Source organism: Epinephelus fuscoguttatus, linkage group LG9 (assembly GCF_011397635.1).
Source record: "Epinephelus fuscoguttatus linkage group LG9, E.fuscoguttatus.final_Chr_v1".
Lineage (NCBI taxonomy): Eukaryota > Metazoa > Chordata > Actinopteri > Perciformes > Serranidae > Epinephelus > Epinephelus fuscoguttatus.
The window spans coordinates 27,019,925-27,035,667 of NC_064760.1; the positions used below are offsets into that span (position 1 = coordinate 27,019,925).

General features: G+C 41.1%; 2 protein-coding genes across 3 annotated transcripts; both read right to left on the minus strand.

Annotated features, from left to right (window-relative positions):
• Positions 1–331: 331 nt before the first annotated feature.
• Positions 332–5,498, minus strand: c1qtnf2 (C1q and TNF related 2). 2 transcript variants are annotated; one of them, XM_049585629.1, is made up of 3 exons: positions 5,288–5,498; positions 4,685–4,897; positions 332–2,797 (listed from the first exon to the last, which is right to left on the minus strand). In XM_049585629.1, exons 1-3 carry the CDS (start codon positions 5,313–5,315, stop codon positions 2,151–2,153), a joined length of 888 nt encoding a protein of 295 aa, XP_049441586.1. In that variant the 5' UTR covers positions 5,316–5,498; the 3' UTR covers positions 332–2,150. The 2 variants fall into 2 exon arrangements, with proteins under 2 accessions (XP_049441586.1, XP_049441585.1); XM_049585628.1 differs by having other exon boundaries at positions 1,879–2,797; positions 4,685–4,942; positions 5,288–5,497.
• Positions 5,499–6,216: 718 nt separating this feature from the next.
• On the minus strand, positions 6,217–15,248 carry slu7 (SLU7 homolog, splicing factor). Its single transcript, XM_049586324.1, has 15 exons — positions 15,107–15,248; positions 14,656–14,812; positions 12,596–12,749; positions 12,426–12,506; positions 12,133–12,297; positions 11,934–11,999; positions 11,688–11,819; positions 11,385–11,482; positions 11,232–11,299; positions 9,568–9,707; positions 9,273–9,434; positions 9,086–9,187; positions 8,898–8,975; positions 7,969–8,085; positions 6,217–7,858 (listed from the first exon to the last, which is right to left on the minus strand). Exons 2-15 carry the CDS (start codon positions 14,802–14,804, stop codon positions 7,679–7,681), a joined length of 1,692 nt encoding a protein of 563 aa, XP_049442281.1. The 5' UTR covers positions 14,805–14,812; positions 15,107–15,248; the 3' UTR covers positions 6,217–7,678.
• Positions 15,249–15,743: the final 495 nt, after the last annotated feature.

Here is a 15,743-nt window from a genome sequence, read left to right on the forward strand (position 1 = left end):
TTTAAATTACATTTACTTATCAAAATATAGGTGATTACAAAGGGGTTACATCTTGTAGCTTGTAGCCCTGTAGGAGCGCCCTCTTTTGGCATAGCCTATTTCCAAACATTTTGAAGCTTTTTTTTGCCATGACCAAAACATTTCTTAGAAAAGTAATCAAAAAGTAATCTAATGTAATAAGTTGCATTACTCTGATTAAGTAATTAAATAAAATTAGTTACATTATTACATTTTTAACAATGTTATAAGCAATCTGTAACTTATTACATTACAAATGTAACTCTCCAAACACTGTTGATACACGCAGAGGACCATGCTTCACATAGAAGAAGTACAGAGACAACCGCCAGATAAAAATGCCCTTGGCTCAAAGTAATCTGGCTGAATTTTTGGACAGGCTATGAGCTAATGCTAATCAAAGACATTACTGTAACAATAATGAATTAAATGAAAAGTTGTCAATTAAAATGATCTAAATGACACAAGTGTCAGTTAAATTTCTTCTGTAAATTACTTTTTATCCACACCACACAGTGCTTCTGTATCCATCATTAACAGCCAATGAGATGAGCAATGTTTGATCTGTCTAATGAGATGGAAATCTCCCCTCAGAATGATGTACATGCAGAGCTTGACACTGGAATGCTAAATCTGTTTTAAGGGGGACATTTCCCTGGGTCCAACTTATATCTGAGTTTAAGACATGTAGCCTGTGTGAGCATGACTCTGTGGACACAGGTGTGATGTTCAACATATCCAAATGAGGAAATAAATCGAGTTACAGAGACAGGACAGCGATATAAGACACACACACAGTAGTTCTCTTTGCCCTTTTCAGTCTCTGCTCTCCATCCTTCCCATCATTGTTTCATATTGATCTAAATAAAACAAGGGTGAAATTAAACTATTTCTCAAATTTACTGGTAATCCAGGGAACCCTCTCACCTCATGGTCCCTAGACCAGCCCCACTTTGGAAACATTGTGGTAATGCATGCTAAGGGCATGTTAGCTATTATCAGTTGTGTCGAGTCTAATTTTTAATGCATTGCAAAAATTGTAGAACTATCCAGAGTCAATTTCTTAATTTTACTGAATTTAAAAAGCTTTAAATGGGACACACACATCATCTAATGTGCTCAAGATTCATTAGAGGGTGTCAAACATGTGGCCCTTGGGCCAGATCAGGCCCACTGGATGACTTTGCACATCTAACATTGATGCACTTGTGAAGAATAAGAGATGCCAGGTTTCGGGAGCATGTAAAATAGCCAGTAGCCTACTTCATGTAAAATAGCATACAATTCTCTGAGAAAAAAAATAATGAATACTTTCTGTGGTCAAATTTAAAGATATTGAACATGAGCAGCTTCAGTACAAAATAATCTGTATCAGACTTCTATCTCAAAACTATGCTGCAGCACTACTGCTAAAATTTGTAAATGGTTTGAAAGGCAGGGGATGACTTCACCTGCTTCCTCAGTGACTAGCTTGGTGTGGTGATGGCAGCCTTACTACACAAGAGTTGAAATGTATGGGGAAAAATGCACATGTAATGAGACGTATTGGTGAAATTTCGCTTATTTTTCTGAAGGTATCTCAGGCTGTTCATCAGCTGTTTTATGAGTGGATAAAAGTTTTCAGAATGTACTTCATTACACCTAAAGATAGGGACAAACTTGGAGGTGTTGATATTTGTAGGTTATTATGCAATGGTTTCATTGGTGCGGCCCACATCAGATCAAATTGTGCTGTATGTGGCCCTGCATTTTACGGTAAAATAAATATAGCAATTTCACTTTCAATTGTACGTTTTCTTTGTGTATTTTTTTTTTTTTTTTTTAAATCAGCATTTCAGAAGACGGTCGTGTGCCACCTTCTATTAATGGAAATAAAACAACCTATGGCAACCTGTTTGCTTATTTATTGCTTATTGGAGATATCTTAAAATATCTTGTCAGAATCATAGCACCATTAGGGATACTGAGGCCAAAACACAGGGCTCAGATTCAAACAGTTTCAAGTGTTTCCCTAACTGTGGTAGACTTGTCTTTCCTGGTGTGCCCCCTGGTGTCAGAACATGTTAATGATTCACTGAGGCCTTCCACTGTGGAGCAATCTTTAGCCAGTTACTAAAATAAAAAAATCTATCTCAGGATTGACTGTCATCCTGAGCGTTAGCTTTTTTATCAGCCTCAATGAGATAGTCCTGGTCGGCATAGATAAGAAAGCCAGTGAAGGTGCTGTCTGTCCAGAAAGGGTCAAAGAAGAGTCCGTTCTGCTCTGAGTAGAAGATCTGCAGCCAGACCTGGTCTGACTGCTGCAGGTGGAGGACAGTAGAACCAGACGCTACATCATGGTTCCCTGTGTTTGCATCAAATGTCTTGATCTTGTACTGTCCATTGTGGACCAGCCCAATGGCCAGGTGCTTATTTGCCAGAGTGATATCATATGTGAAATAATAGACCCCGGGGACAACACAGACAAACTTCCCGCTGCTGGCGTTGTAGTGATTCCCCTCGTTCAGCAGAATCCGGCTGAAGCGGATGGGCATCCGTTCTTTAGGGTAGCTCTTTGTCACAGCCACAGAGAAGGCTGACCGGGCCGCACTGCCACAACTACACCCTCCTGGAGCTCCTTGCTGGCCCGTGTCGCCTGGCTCTCCTTTTTGTCCTCGTTTCCCAGCTATCCCCGGTATTCCTCGCGGCCCCTTCAGTCCTCGAGGTCCAGCTTTGCCGATGATACCTTCCCGCCCTTTCACACCTGGCTTGCCTTGGTTCCCTGTCCTCCCTGGATCACCTGACAAAATGATGACAGAATGCTTGTAATTTTATAGCTTGGCAGGAAAAGGCCAAACATTCAAAATAATAGCTCAAAAGAAATTCACAGCGAAAGAAATGTAGAGTATATCATCCTACATTGCAACGTTACTTATATTTGGGGTCACCAGAATGGATGCATTACTGAAGGTGTGTACCAGGCACAGGCCCAGGGGCCCAAGGTGTCAGGGGCCCCACTGGCCTTCACCTGCAAAATGCCAATCAAATTAACATGTACTGACCAGACCAGGGATTCAAAATGACCACAAAATACATAAAATGACTACAAATAGATGCAAAAAGAAGAATTACTACAAAGAGACACAAAGCCACTAAAAGGAGATGCAAACAGCTGCAAAGAGACAGAGACTCACAATGATTAAGACAAGGGGCAAACAACAGACTCAAAATGGCTACAAAGAGTCACAAAATGACTTCAAAGGGATGAAGAGCAACTTCAAAGAGACACCACTGACCAAAGAGACTCAAAACAACAACAGACTCAAAATAACTACAAAGAAGAAGAAAACAACTCCAAAGAGGAACAAAATGACTTCAGAGAGACACCAAGCAACTTCAAAGAGAGATGCAAAGCAACTACAAAGAGACACAAAATGACCACAAAGAGGAACAAGGCAACTACAAAGAGACTCAAAACAACAACAGACTCAAAATGGCTACAAAGAGTCACAAAATGACTTCAAAGAGACACTGCGCAACTTCAAAGAGATGCTATTGACTTACAAGAGACAAAACGCCACTACAAAGAGACTCAGAACAAAAACAGACTCAAAATGGCAACAAAGAGTCACAAAATGACTTCAAAGACACAGAAAGCAACTACAAGGAGATTCAAAACGGCTACAAAAAGGGGCAAAACAACCAGACATAAAAAAACACAAAAATCTCAGAACTACAAAGAGGTGTGTAACGACTACAAAGACAAAAAATGACAAAAAGAGGCTAAACAACTATTAAAGGACAACTTCGGTATTTTTCAACCTGGGCTCTATTTCCCCATGTGTATGTGTGCGTATGATTCATGGGTGCCACTCGTTCTAAAATTGGTTTAGAACGAGTGGTACATACACACATACTCACGTACATTACCTAGCGGGGCAGCCCTCCCCCTCTCTGCTCCAACACTGACTGACAGCTGACTCCACTCATTCACATTCACCACTGCCCCAGGGCCACTACAATATGCTATATACAGAGATAGCACTGGCGATCTGAACCGGTCAGTGGCAAAAAAAAAGCACTTTTATACGGGACGCATTTGCCCCCATTACCGTTTTAGCTCGTTTCGCGCCTCAATACGGAACCAATTTTAGAACGAGTGGTACCCATGAATCATACGCACACATACGCATGGGGAAACAGAGCCCAGGTTGAAAAATACCGAAGTTGTCCTTTAAGACTTTGTGTCCTGCTCTTATAGATGTGATGGGGCCTTCATTGTCTTATAATCCACTCATGGTTACCAGAGAGGTCGAACTCCCTGATGGACAACCCCTAAAATCTGTTTTGAAACTCCAATCACAGAAACCCAAATAGACTTGATGGATATATAGATTTGGGAATGGAGAGAAGTGATGCTGTGTATAAACTACTGTGAACATCAATCATAGATATTTAACCAAAAAGCCCAAACAGAAGTCATGTCTCTCTGTAGTGGATTTCTTCAACATATCATCAGTTTAAAATCATGTTTATAAGCAGCTGTCATAAAACTGTGATGTCATCAAGTATCAAGCTGATAGGACGATACAAAGTATGTTTAAGCGGTGAAAGAGGGCCCAGGCTCTCCATAACACTGAAGAGAAAGGGTTGGCATTACAGTAGAAGAGAGTAAGTCAATAACTACCTGCTGCTCCCTTTTGTCCCTTCTCTCCATCCTTCCCATCCGGGCCATCCTTCCCTGGGGGCCCCATGGGGCCCATGGCCCCTGGAGATCCAGGGGCTCCGGGGTTACCAGCAGGCCCTGCTGGGCCTGGAATGCTGCAGACCAGCTGTGAGGAGTGGATGGTGATGTTGCGACCTTTCTTGGGCAAGGAATGTGCTGATTGAGAGAAGACAACTGACAGCAAACACATCATCACACATATCTGGAGCATGATGGTCACTGTGGAGCCACGAGAAGACGAAGGGGAAAAACAATAAATGTTTTAATTTTGTGAGTTAGTCGCAATCATATGATTCAAAGTTCAACCAAAAACATTCAATCTGCCCAAAAGACTGTACTGGAGAGTGGTGTCAGAGTACATGCAAACTATCTACAGCTTTAATCAGATGAAAAGACAGTTATTACCCTAATGATGAGGTCAGTTTCATGCTATGACTCAGTGCTTAATGAGAAATATGACACATCAACAATGCACGAAAAACTCAAAGCAAAGAATGTCGCTTACAGCATGTTTTTACAAAGGGAGTGTATCGGACATTTCAAAAACTGAGCGAAAGAACTCACCGGTTGAGAAACTATGACCCATGGGCATTTTTCAGCTCTATCCAAGTCCTTTTTCTGCACCAGACTACACAACCTCTCCTACATGATTTTCCAATAATCGGGTGAGATAGCATTCTTCAAGAGAAGAGCTGCAGAGAAATGTGCAGCCCAGTGAATCATAGTCCATAACATCCGCCCTGTTTAGCAAGTAGCCTACACTGCCAGCGAATACTTTCACCCTGATGTCATTACATTCAAGTCAGTGCAGCAGTGGTGCACAGCTGAAGTGGTGACGCATCACTTGTTCACAAACTCTGTGGGAAAATAGGATGTTATATAACAGACATGATGCATTGTAAAGCTCAAAGCCTTCTAGGTTTTATAATTATGATCAAGTTACAACTTTGTGTATTTTAAATAGTCCAGAAAAGGATTTTTAATGTGCCAGACCAGACACAACAACATGGTGGTCTGCAGTATAGAAGTGTATAAAATGCACAGTGAATAATACCAGATGTGTTTGTGTTTATTGCTGTGATGCAGAGCCAAGAGCCCAGAGACCAATAAAAACGTTCCAGCTGCTGGGAGAGGCAGTGCCTCGTGTTTAGAGATCTACTGTATTCGTCTTTAACTGGAAACATGTGAACAGAAATTACAAAAGTGGTTGTTGTGTTGCAGGTTTCTATGGAAAACTATTAGCAACAACAAAAAAGATGCAATCACACAAAATTCAGTTTGTACATCCCGTACAGTAGACAGTCACTGTCATACAATGAAAATGAGTTGGAATAATATTTACATTGTGTGACAGTGGGGGAAAAATATTCATCACTAAAAGCCAGAAATCTCCAAAACACTGCAGGAGTTTCTAGATTTGGCCAAGGGACAAAAGTTGACGTTAATGCTGATCGATGTATGGAAAATAAAAACTTTTCACACAGGACAAAGTATTCAGACAAATACGCAGTGTTTTATTATAAAAATGATGCATTAATCCCACTAAAAGAAGTTACGCTTCTCAAATTACTGCTGAGACTGAGCGAGGCTCCCAAACCTAAGAAAGCTGTAATATTTACACTTTAAAATTGTTTAAGGCCCCAACCACACAGGAAGAGTTTTGCAGGTTGCAAAATGCAAGAGGCACTGCACTGCCTTTTTTAAAAAAATATATTGAATGCCACTAATTATTTAAAAAAAAAACAAAAACAAAAACAAAAACCTTGTGGCGCCTTCTTAATGTTGCCAGGCAACCACCCCATCACGTCCTTGTACAAACCTTCCCATGACATCAATCTACCTTTTCTTTCCCTCCAGTAATTAGTATATAGTTCCTTAAATGTTGATGCAGAGGGTCCTTGCTGTAGCTCTGGTTGAGGGTGAGAGGCTGTCAGCAGATAGTGTGTCGGTCACAGGGAAACAGAGATCTGTGTGTGTACATGAGACCCTAAAAAAGAGGGTGGATCACGGGGAGTACCACCAGTTGGTCCAGGAGCTTCGGCAAGATTATGGCCGTTTTCAGGCATATTTTAGGATGACTCAGGGGCAGCTTGACAACCTGCTGTCTATCCTCAGGCCGTATAGCTCTGGGTATCTAGCAACCGCTACCACCAGTTCCTCCTCCTTTGGTTACCAACCGTTAACTTGTTGTCATGACTACCAGAAGGCCCACCCCTAAAATCATCTGATTGGACAATGGGAAAAAAGATGACCAAAAGGAAAAATGCCAGGCGCCCAGAGCACAGACGTAAGGTGTGTCGCAACGTAAAAAACACGAGCAAAAACCTTCATTCTTTTAAAAAACAATTACAAAAAGGTGCCTCCAGCTACTACAACACTTTCTGAGTGATCAGGGCCTAAAGGTGCAGCCAGCTATTCTAATACATTACATTTTTTATAAAATTTGGTGAATATCTCCAGCTTTCAGTCCTGAGGGAATGCTGTAAAAAGACAAAACAAAACAAAAAAAACGTTTTGGTGTTCATACACAGTCCTGGCTCATGGTGGCTCAGACGGACATACACACTATTCCAGCCAAATGAGTGTTGGTGCCCCTGCACAGGACATGAAAAGGTCGTGGATGTATCGAGAGAAAGGCAGTGTGAGCCAGAGTGATGCCTCTGAAGAAGCAATGACAGAGCACTGACAGGAGGGGTGTTTCTGTTGGGTGTTTAGATCAAATATCAACAATCTTTCTCCAGAATTACTGACGCCATCTTTATGTTAAAGCAAAAATAAAGTTAAAAATTAAATTAACAAAACCTTGTACACAGTTTCTTCCACGTTAGTAACCAAGCAAAAGCCTTCTGCTGTATGTTTATAAAATCAAAGTTGAGTTTTTCGGTCAGAAATGTTTTTTTCACTGAGCAGCAGCTCTGGTAAGAGTCCTTAGGGAGAGTTTGAGGAGTCAGCAGGTCACTGTCCTAGGAAGGAAGCCATGGGATCATCTGGCCGACAGCGTTTCATGCGGAAGGCCTCCATCTCCTCCTCAGTGGGCGCCTTTACTTCCTGCAAGCTGTTGTACGGCCTCTTCCTCTCATCTATCTGCATTATTGCCTCAAAATGCTTGGCCCGCTTGTCCTCTGCTTCCAGTGCCTGTGAACACGAAGCAGGTTGGAGGTCAGTCACAAAGAAATCAGCCACGCCAGAGATACAGATGAACACAGAACCACTTTCTGCCATCTAAAGCACAAAAATAACTTTACCTTCTTCAGCTTCTCCTTCTTCTTCTCTTCATCTTCTGAATCGCTGTCAGAGCCGTGCTTCTTGTTCTTCTTGCTCTTCTTTTTCTTCTTCTTCTCTTTCATCTTCTCTCGATGCATCTGGGGATTAAAAACAGTGACCCGATTACCATACAATGTATGGGTGGAGGAATTTTAAAAAAAAAAAAAAAAAAATCGGCAATTAAATGCATCACAATGTGACCAGATAGTTGTAGTTGATAGAAATGTAGCACAGTGACAACAATGACAGAAAGACCGGTTGTCACTGTGATAAGGAAATCCAGTGCAGTTCATACACTGCAGAACAGCTGCCGAAAGTGTCCGCAAATTGGGGAGACAATGAGGTCCAGGAGCTCCTGACCCTCCGAGCAGAAGATGAGATCGGCCAACCCACAAACAATAGGGACAGTAAATGATTGCTATTGCCATGTTAATGCCATTGTTACTGTTTATAAGGCACTGTCACTCATGCTAGAGGCAGAAGCTATTGTGTTACATGTCACGCTAGTCATGCCTCTTTTGCCTGTGGTGCCAGCACGTGGTCTAAAATCACACACTGGGATGGCGTGATGCTGCTGTCATTTGGTTCTGTGTAAAAACGCAAAGGCTTAAAGAGTGGGACTTAAAAGTGGCCCTATGGCACGGCCCCTGTGTAAAAAAAAGTTTATGCCGTAAACGTAGCAAGTTGTCACACAGTGAGAAAACAAAATCACATACACAATTTTTTGCATCAATGTGCATTGAAAATTGTTTTATAATCACATCATAGCCCTCTGAAACAGAATTGAATCATGAGGTGCCTTGAGATTCCCACCCCCTATACAATCAGAACTACATTTATACCGCCAGCAAAAACACAAATATGATCATCAGCCTGAACTGTTAAAAATGTTCTTTTCAGTGTCACTTACTTCCAGCAGCGTCTTGGGCTCTTCTTCCTCCTGTGGCTCCTTCAGTCCCTCTTCGAATGGAACACAGTCTGAGTTGTTCTTCAGGTTATGAGGGAAACAAAAACAGAATGTAAGTCACAAAGGCTAAAAAACCTCATGTACCATGTGTATCAAACAGAGCATCTGAACTCTTTTATACATTCACTTACAATTCCAATTCCAGTCTCTCCTGTGCAGTAACTCTGTTTGACCATGGAGTGACAGCACTTGTATCCCCAGAGGCCATCCTTCCAGTAAGAACCCCAAATACACTAAAGACAGGAGAACTGTTTTAGAGCACAAAATGCCACAAAATACAGCAAGGTGTTTTTCCGCAGCGTATTCAGCCGTCCTTACAGTGTGGTTGTTGATGAGCACATCCTCCTCGTACTTGGAGCGAGCCACGGCCTTCTCGAGCCCCTTCAGAACAGCACCGTGACGAGAGTACTCCACGTAGTCTTCTGTCTGAGCCAAGAGCAGCTCCCGTGGCGGTGCATCCAAGTGCTCTTCACCTCCATACTGATTGTCACACACACAAAAGCACAAACACCATCAGTGAAGTATTCAGCCAGTTTGAATACTTATGCATCAATCTGGGGCTAAGAGACGCATAAACGGCTTAAAAAAAATTTAAAAGATGTCAGCTGTGTACCTTGTGTAGAATGCTGTCCCTCTGTTTCTCTTTAAAGTCCTCCTTCTTGACCTTGAAGGACCGGTGCAGCAGCTCCAGCTTAGTGGGGTCGGCCTGCAGATGCACCTCAGAGCCTCTCTCGTAGGCCTCCCAGGCAAACACTGTCACAAGATGAAGCATTGACTATTATTCACATGGTACAGCACAAATACCTGCTACATACCTGTTTGAGAGGAGATGTCATTCGTGTGGTCTGTCCAGAGAATTTATCAGATTTAACCATGACAAAACTGATCAATCCTGCTTTTGGTGTCTCATCTCATATTTATCATGATATATCAGAACAGTTTCCGTAACATTTACCATCTTGATTATTTTGCATTTTGCTTGGTTTATCTTTAAAGTCATTACAGGATTTAACTTTTCAACATCAAAGTAGTAACCATCAGTTGGGGCAGGCTTTACCTTCTCAGAGTAGCCTTCAATCCAAATATCACCAATGTTATAGTCTCAGGTAATGCTGGATTTATTGTTCGCATCTGCTTTTCATATCTGTACATTATTCCCTTTCTTGATCTTGCTCAAATCAGGTTTTGTGGCCATGTGACTCAGGCACACAACAACTGTAACCGCTTGACTTGTGACAGCACATGCACATTTACAGCTGTGATGTAAAACGCCACATTGGTTGACAAAAAAATTAACTGCAGCATAGAGGTTGTGATGCCACCAACAGTGCTTTTACATCACTGATGTATCAGTAATCCCAGCAGAGACTGTAACTCTCTTATCACTGCAGTAGTGAAAAATACTTGGTGGGGTTGCAACAGTTTGTGTATTCGTACCAAACTGTCACGGTACACTGGTCACGGTCTAGAATATACAACATGTAGATTAACGCACGTAATGTGGAACCAAAGTTCACAAGCACAAGTTCTCCCTGCAAACTTTTAGCCATACGCCGTTAGCAACAGATGCTAAGCTTAGCACAACAAGGGGATTAGCGTGGGACTCGGTCACACTATGGCGAACGTAAAAGAAACAATGAAGTCTGTTGCTACAACAGCAACTGAGAGAGAATTTTGTAACATTATAAGACGAGGACGGTGTGTCTGTGTTTCTTCATGACTCTGGAGCATGAGAATGGAAACACATCCAACATGCTAACTCACATTTGACGGCATCACCCAGCTGTGCCTATCACCAGGATGGTAAATGTTTGGGTTACTGAAAAACTAACTGAAACACTCCTCCTAATGAACAAGTTTTATTCTTCATCATTCTATTTGTTTTAGTATTTAAGTTTCATGGCATAAAAGATGTGTTTCATTTGTTTTTTTTCCAAAATGTTTGCACAGTTTAATAAAGAAATGTTTCTTATTTTTATATGAGAATAGTTTAGCAAAGTTGCCAGTGGGCAAAATGCGATCTCAGTCCGCAGCTAGAGGATTTTGTCTCTTTGAACCTTTGACCACTGTCTATATTATTTTAAAAAACAAACATATCTGTATGCATTTGTCTTTATCCCGCTGCACTGAATTCGCACCAAACCATCACTCCTAAAATGGGGCATAAACCAAACTGTGACTTTTGTCTAATGTTACACCCCTAATAGTTAGAGAAACAAAAAAAATCCTATAACTGATTTTGCAGTATCAGGGATGAAAAATACCCTGTTGGCTTACACTGTGTTTGAGCCATGGTGATTGTGTCCCCACTGTAGCGAGCAAAGTTGTCTCCAGCATAGCCCACCCTGTCAGACAAAACAGTGTAAGAATTATTTCAGTGTCAGCAATGGTACTTTCTGAGGCATTGGGAAAATAGTAGCAACAACTTACTCGTCTGGGTTCATGCCAGTGTTGGAATACGGATTCTCTCTCATAGCTCGAGTCTTTGGATCATAATATGCTGAATTCGGATCCAAATTCCTCAAGTACTGTGAGAAACAGACGAGAAGTCCCGATTATTGGGTGTCTGTGAGTTAGTAAGAGAGCCTCACCTCTCTCTTAAATCAAAGGCTGGAACAGTGGACATTATAGGCAACCAAACATGGTACGTAGAAGTATCGTCTCAGTTAGACAGCTAGGACTAAAATAGTTGAGCATGTGCAACAGGCCTGTGTTTCCAGATGTGCCTCTTACTTTGGCCGTGTCTTCTCTGATACGCAGATTCCTAACAGTGATTCGTCTCTTGGAGTCAAAGTTCTGACCAGGCATGTCGATGTCATCTGCATATTTATCTTCATCCTCATCCTCACTGTCATGTTCCCGCTCCTGAAGAGAAATGATTCAAAGACTTAAATGTTAGTCTTCTAAACAAGAGACTTCCTGTTATCTCTTAAATGATACAGCAGTGCAATCCATTGTTATTGTGATATCGACACTTACAGCTTGGTCAAGTTTTCCAGAGGCCAACTCATCCTGAAGCTTCTGTGCCTTCAGTGTCCTCTTGGCCTGAGAGTCAGAAACAAAAAGTCAGATTCATGAGGTAAACAAGAAGGAGACAACACAGTTATAATGACACCAAAGTTTGTTTTTCTTTTCCTCAATAAAGTAAACAATCTTAACACTCTTCTGGTCTGCTTACCAGATCTACTTTGGCATACTCTTCCACGATGCGCTGATGTTCCTCAGGATCATACCCGTTCCAGCGATCTCGCTTCCCATCATAGTCTAAGTCAAGCGTTATCTGATTGTGTTCATCTGGAGCTATGCCGGTGCCTGTGAATTTCGCACCAACCTTTCTGGGTCGCTGATGACGGAAAGGTGAAGGTCAAAGGTTAAGGTTATTTGTAACAAATATAATATTCTCTTAATGGATTAGAAAAGGGTTAAAGTCCATCTCTACTGGAAGATGAAAGATGGCTTTATCGATTTTACCTCCAAGCAGTCTTTCTTCTTGTGTGTCATGGCACCACAGTTTTCACAAGCTCCCTTACGATATTTTGTGACAACTGAAGTCTGTTTGGAGAAGAAAAAAAAAAGAGCTTTCAACATTTAAGTTAATTTGTAATGGCTGTATGAAGATAGCTCATTGGCGTCCCCCTCACCTCTTGCACTCCTCTCTTGTACCACTCTCCAATGGCTGAATATTGTGGCTCTTTCTCACTCTGTGGCCTCTGATGCTTTAATGTGGGTCTTTTGGATGGGTCGATGTACCATGGCACTGATGAAATGTACTGTGGGATGTGAGGGTTAATGTCCCTGGAAAAGAAAGGAAGCAGCACATGTTGATCACGTTAATATTACAACAGAAGCCTGATTGTAAATATGACGATAAAAAGGGGCACGTTTGGCTTTGGAGGAACTCTGTCATGTCAGAGAAAATAACCTAGAGGACTATCTCACCTTCAGCTTGGAGACTACAAACCTATAACAGACAGCCTGTGTTACAAACTGCAGACATGAAGACAATTTGCCTCATTCTTGCCTGAAGAGACGAAAAGCTGGTGCCAGTTTGTCAGCTTTAATGCTGTGTGTTGGTTGCAGTTTGATAATACTCAAATTGTGGTGTAACAGAGTTGGTTATCCAATCTAAAACATGTTGCTTGTGTTGTGTCTTTTTATTTGGATTGGAAGGTAACCTGCTGATTTAGAATTGCTTTGTCATTCATCTTTATTTAAAAAAAAAAAAAAAAAAAAAAAATCTTAACTTTTGTATATACATATATTCCCATTTGTCTTGCTAATTTTTAACTCCCCTCATCCTCTGGGAACAATCAGGAACGTAACAATGTCAGATGGGAAGGGTGGTAAAGATGAGAAAGATTCCCATGTTTACATCTTGTGGGCGATCACTAGGGGTGTAATGGTACACCGATATGGATCGACATATAGATTCAGTGATCAACAATGCATTATCATCGATGCAAAGTGAAAACATTAATACATGTCATCATCTTTACGATGAACCTTTATTCTGACTTTTCCATATCATGTCTGTGTCACCATTTCAGTCCAAACACACCTCCTTACTAAACACTCAAACAGAGCTAGCAGCTTAGTGCCAGGCAGATAATGGTAAGCAGCCAGGAGAAAGACAATGAGGATATTTGTTGACATTGTCTCACATCAATGTCAGGCCGCTAAACTGAATCATTATATCGTGGCAGACTTTGCGATATCAGTAAATATTGTATTGTTGCCCAGGAATCAATGTAATATAGTATTGTAATGAAACACCCCAATGTGCACCAACTCAAGATGGCTGTATGATGGCAGAGCTGGCCTTGCAAGGGTCAAAAATATTCATTTGGATGTAATATCCTTGAATAATGGACTTTGGCTTGGGAGGCATCCATGTTTGTTTAGTTTTAAAGAACTTCCATGTTATTAAAGGTGGAGTCTGCAATTCTAATCCAACACACCTTTTACCAAATTCAGCGAAAATCTCACTATAAACTAGCTGTACGTTTTGTGAGTACACTTCAAAAAATTCCAGTGTTCATACACAGCCCTGGGTCTGTAAATATGAGGCTCAGACAAAGCCACGCAACACTGTTGTCATAATTATCACTTGAATGATGAACACTATCAATATAAGTCAGTTGCAGTGATTATGATAAATCCTATGTGAAATGAACGTTACATTTCCACGCAGGGAATGTCTAATGCTATCAATTGAAAATTAATATCCAGTGATTAAGGAGGTGCAACATATTAGGTAGCAGTGTTGTTAAAAATATGTATTTATTGATACATATAGATTCTGAATATTTGAAACCATTTAAATTCCCCTTTTCCACAGTATTGATACACCGCTACCTGCAGTGCTTTCTTGCTCTCTCTTATTGTTGATGTTTATTGAAGTCATTCTGTTGTTTTCTGCTACTAACCAAGGCAAGAAAAGTTGTTGCTGTCATGTTATGGCCTTGTTATATTTATTTTTAAATAAAATAATTAAAGTTTAAGCATGAAAATGGTATCTAATATCTGCACACTAATGGAACTCCAATACTAAATCACTGATTACACTTTTGAGAAATGGTATTAATTCACTTGACACTTCTGGTTAGACCCTTTAAATGCCCAGGTACTAACAGGTTTTAGAGCTGGAGCTCTTTTTTTATCAGACACTCTGATGTCCCTCTCTGTGCAAACATAAACTTACTTCCCCTCCTCGTCCACCTCAGCAGGAGCGTTTCCCAGCTTCCTCTGCTCCTCCAGCTCCTTCTTCTTCCTCCAGTCCTCCCTGGTCATCTTCTTAGGCTCATCCAGGCCCACGATCCCCTCCGTGCTGGCCTTAGTCTGCTCGGCCATGGCTGTACCTGCCAACAGGAATACAATTTATTAAGCTTTCAGTGCAGCCGTGTGACACAGCCAAGAGTTCAGTGGAAACATATCTGTCTTGAATATACTCCTGTATAGTTCCCTCTGTCTTGCTAATGCTCACCCAGGAATGAGAGTTGACAATTAACGTTAACGTTATTAAAGTTAACACATAAGCTACCGTCACTCTCACGTTAGCTAACCCAACGTTAGCTGTTTACCAGCTGACTGACTTGTACGTTTAAAAAGTATTTTTATCTCTTATAAACTGCTTAAATAGGTAACTTGTTTACCTTATTGAGATCCAACAATACCAAAGCGGTTGATGTTTCCTTAGTTTTCTATCCAACTCGCTCCGTGTGTGAATTTATCCGTTATGTTTTGGACAGGTTTAGACTAACGCACGAAAGTCGCCATTTTACATCAACTGCAGTGACGTCACGTCATTTCTCCTTCTATGGTGGTGAAATCATAAACGTGATGTCACTGCTGGAAAGAGCGGCATCTAGTGGCCACATCACGATGCACAGCCTCACCAGCAGGACAAAGCGGTGTAAAAACAGCTTTGTTAGAGCAGCCAGTGAACAAGTCGTAGCCACAGTGCATATATAGAAGCAACGTTCATTTATTTATCCATTTAACATTCTTTATTTTGTTTTACTTTAGTGATTTGGTGATTGTAGTAGCCTTGAGCGCTGTTATCATGTCTGTATTGTTTGTAAAAATGTGTCAAGATGGATATCTCATCTACTGCAAACTACCTAGTTACAAATAAATTAACCTGCACACTGTTATTTACATCATTGTGTAATGTTATTCATACTTTTTCTGTGTGGTACATGGTGGCTATTATTTAACTTTTCCACAATGCCTCTGAAATGTAAATTATGCTCCATTTACACCAATAAAATGGGGGCACAAACACACATT

What these genes read in the sequence shown, in the direction of transcription:
- c1qtnf2 (XM_049585628.1), bottom strand. Translation starts at nt 5,315, where the DNA reads ATGCCCATGGGTCATAGTTTCTCAACCG. An exon ending in GGGTCATAGTTTCTCAACCG is followed by an intron (nt 4,943 to 5,287) that starts GTGAGTTCTTTC and finishes GTGGCTCCACAG; the next exon opens with TGACCATCATGCTCCAGATA. An exon ending in GGGACAAAAGGGAGCAGCAG is followed by an intron (nt 2,798 to 4,684) that starts GTAGTTATTGAC and finishes TCATTTTGTCAG; the next exon opens with GTGATCCAGGGAGGACAGGG.
- slu7 (XM_049586324.1), bottom strand. Translation starts at nt 14,804, where the DNA reads ATGGCCGAGCAGACTAAGGCCAGCACGGAGGGGATCGTGGGCCTGGAT. An exon ending in AGAAGAAAGACTGCTTGGAG is followed by an intron (nt 12,298 to 12,425) that starts GTAAAATCGATA and finishes TTCCGTCATCAG; the next exon opens with CGACCCAGAAAGGTTGGTGC. An exon ending in AGTATGCCAAAGTAGATCTG is followed by an intron (nt 12,000 to 12,132) that starts GTAAGCAGACCA and finishes TCTGACTCTCAG; the next exon opens with GCCAAGAGGACACTGAAGGC.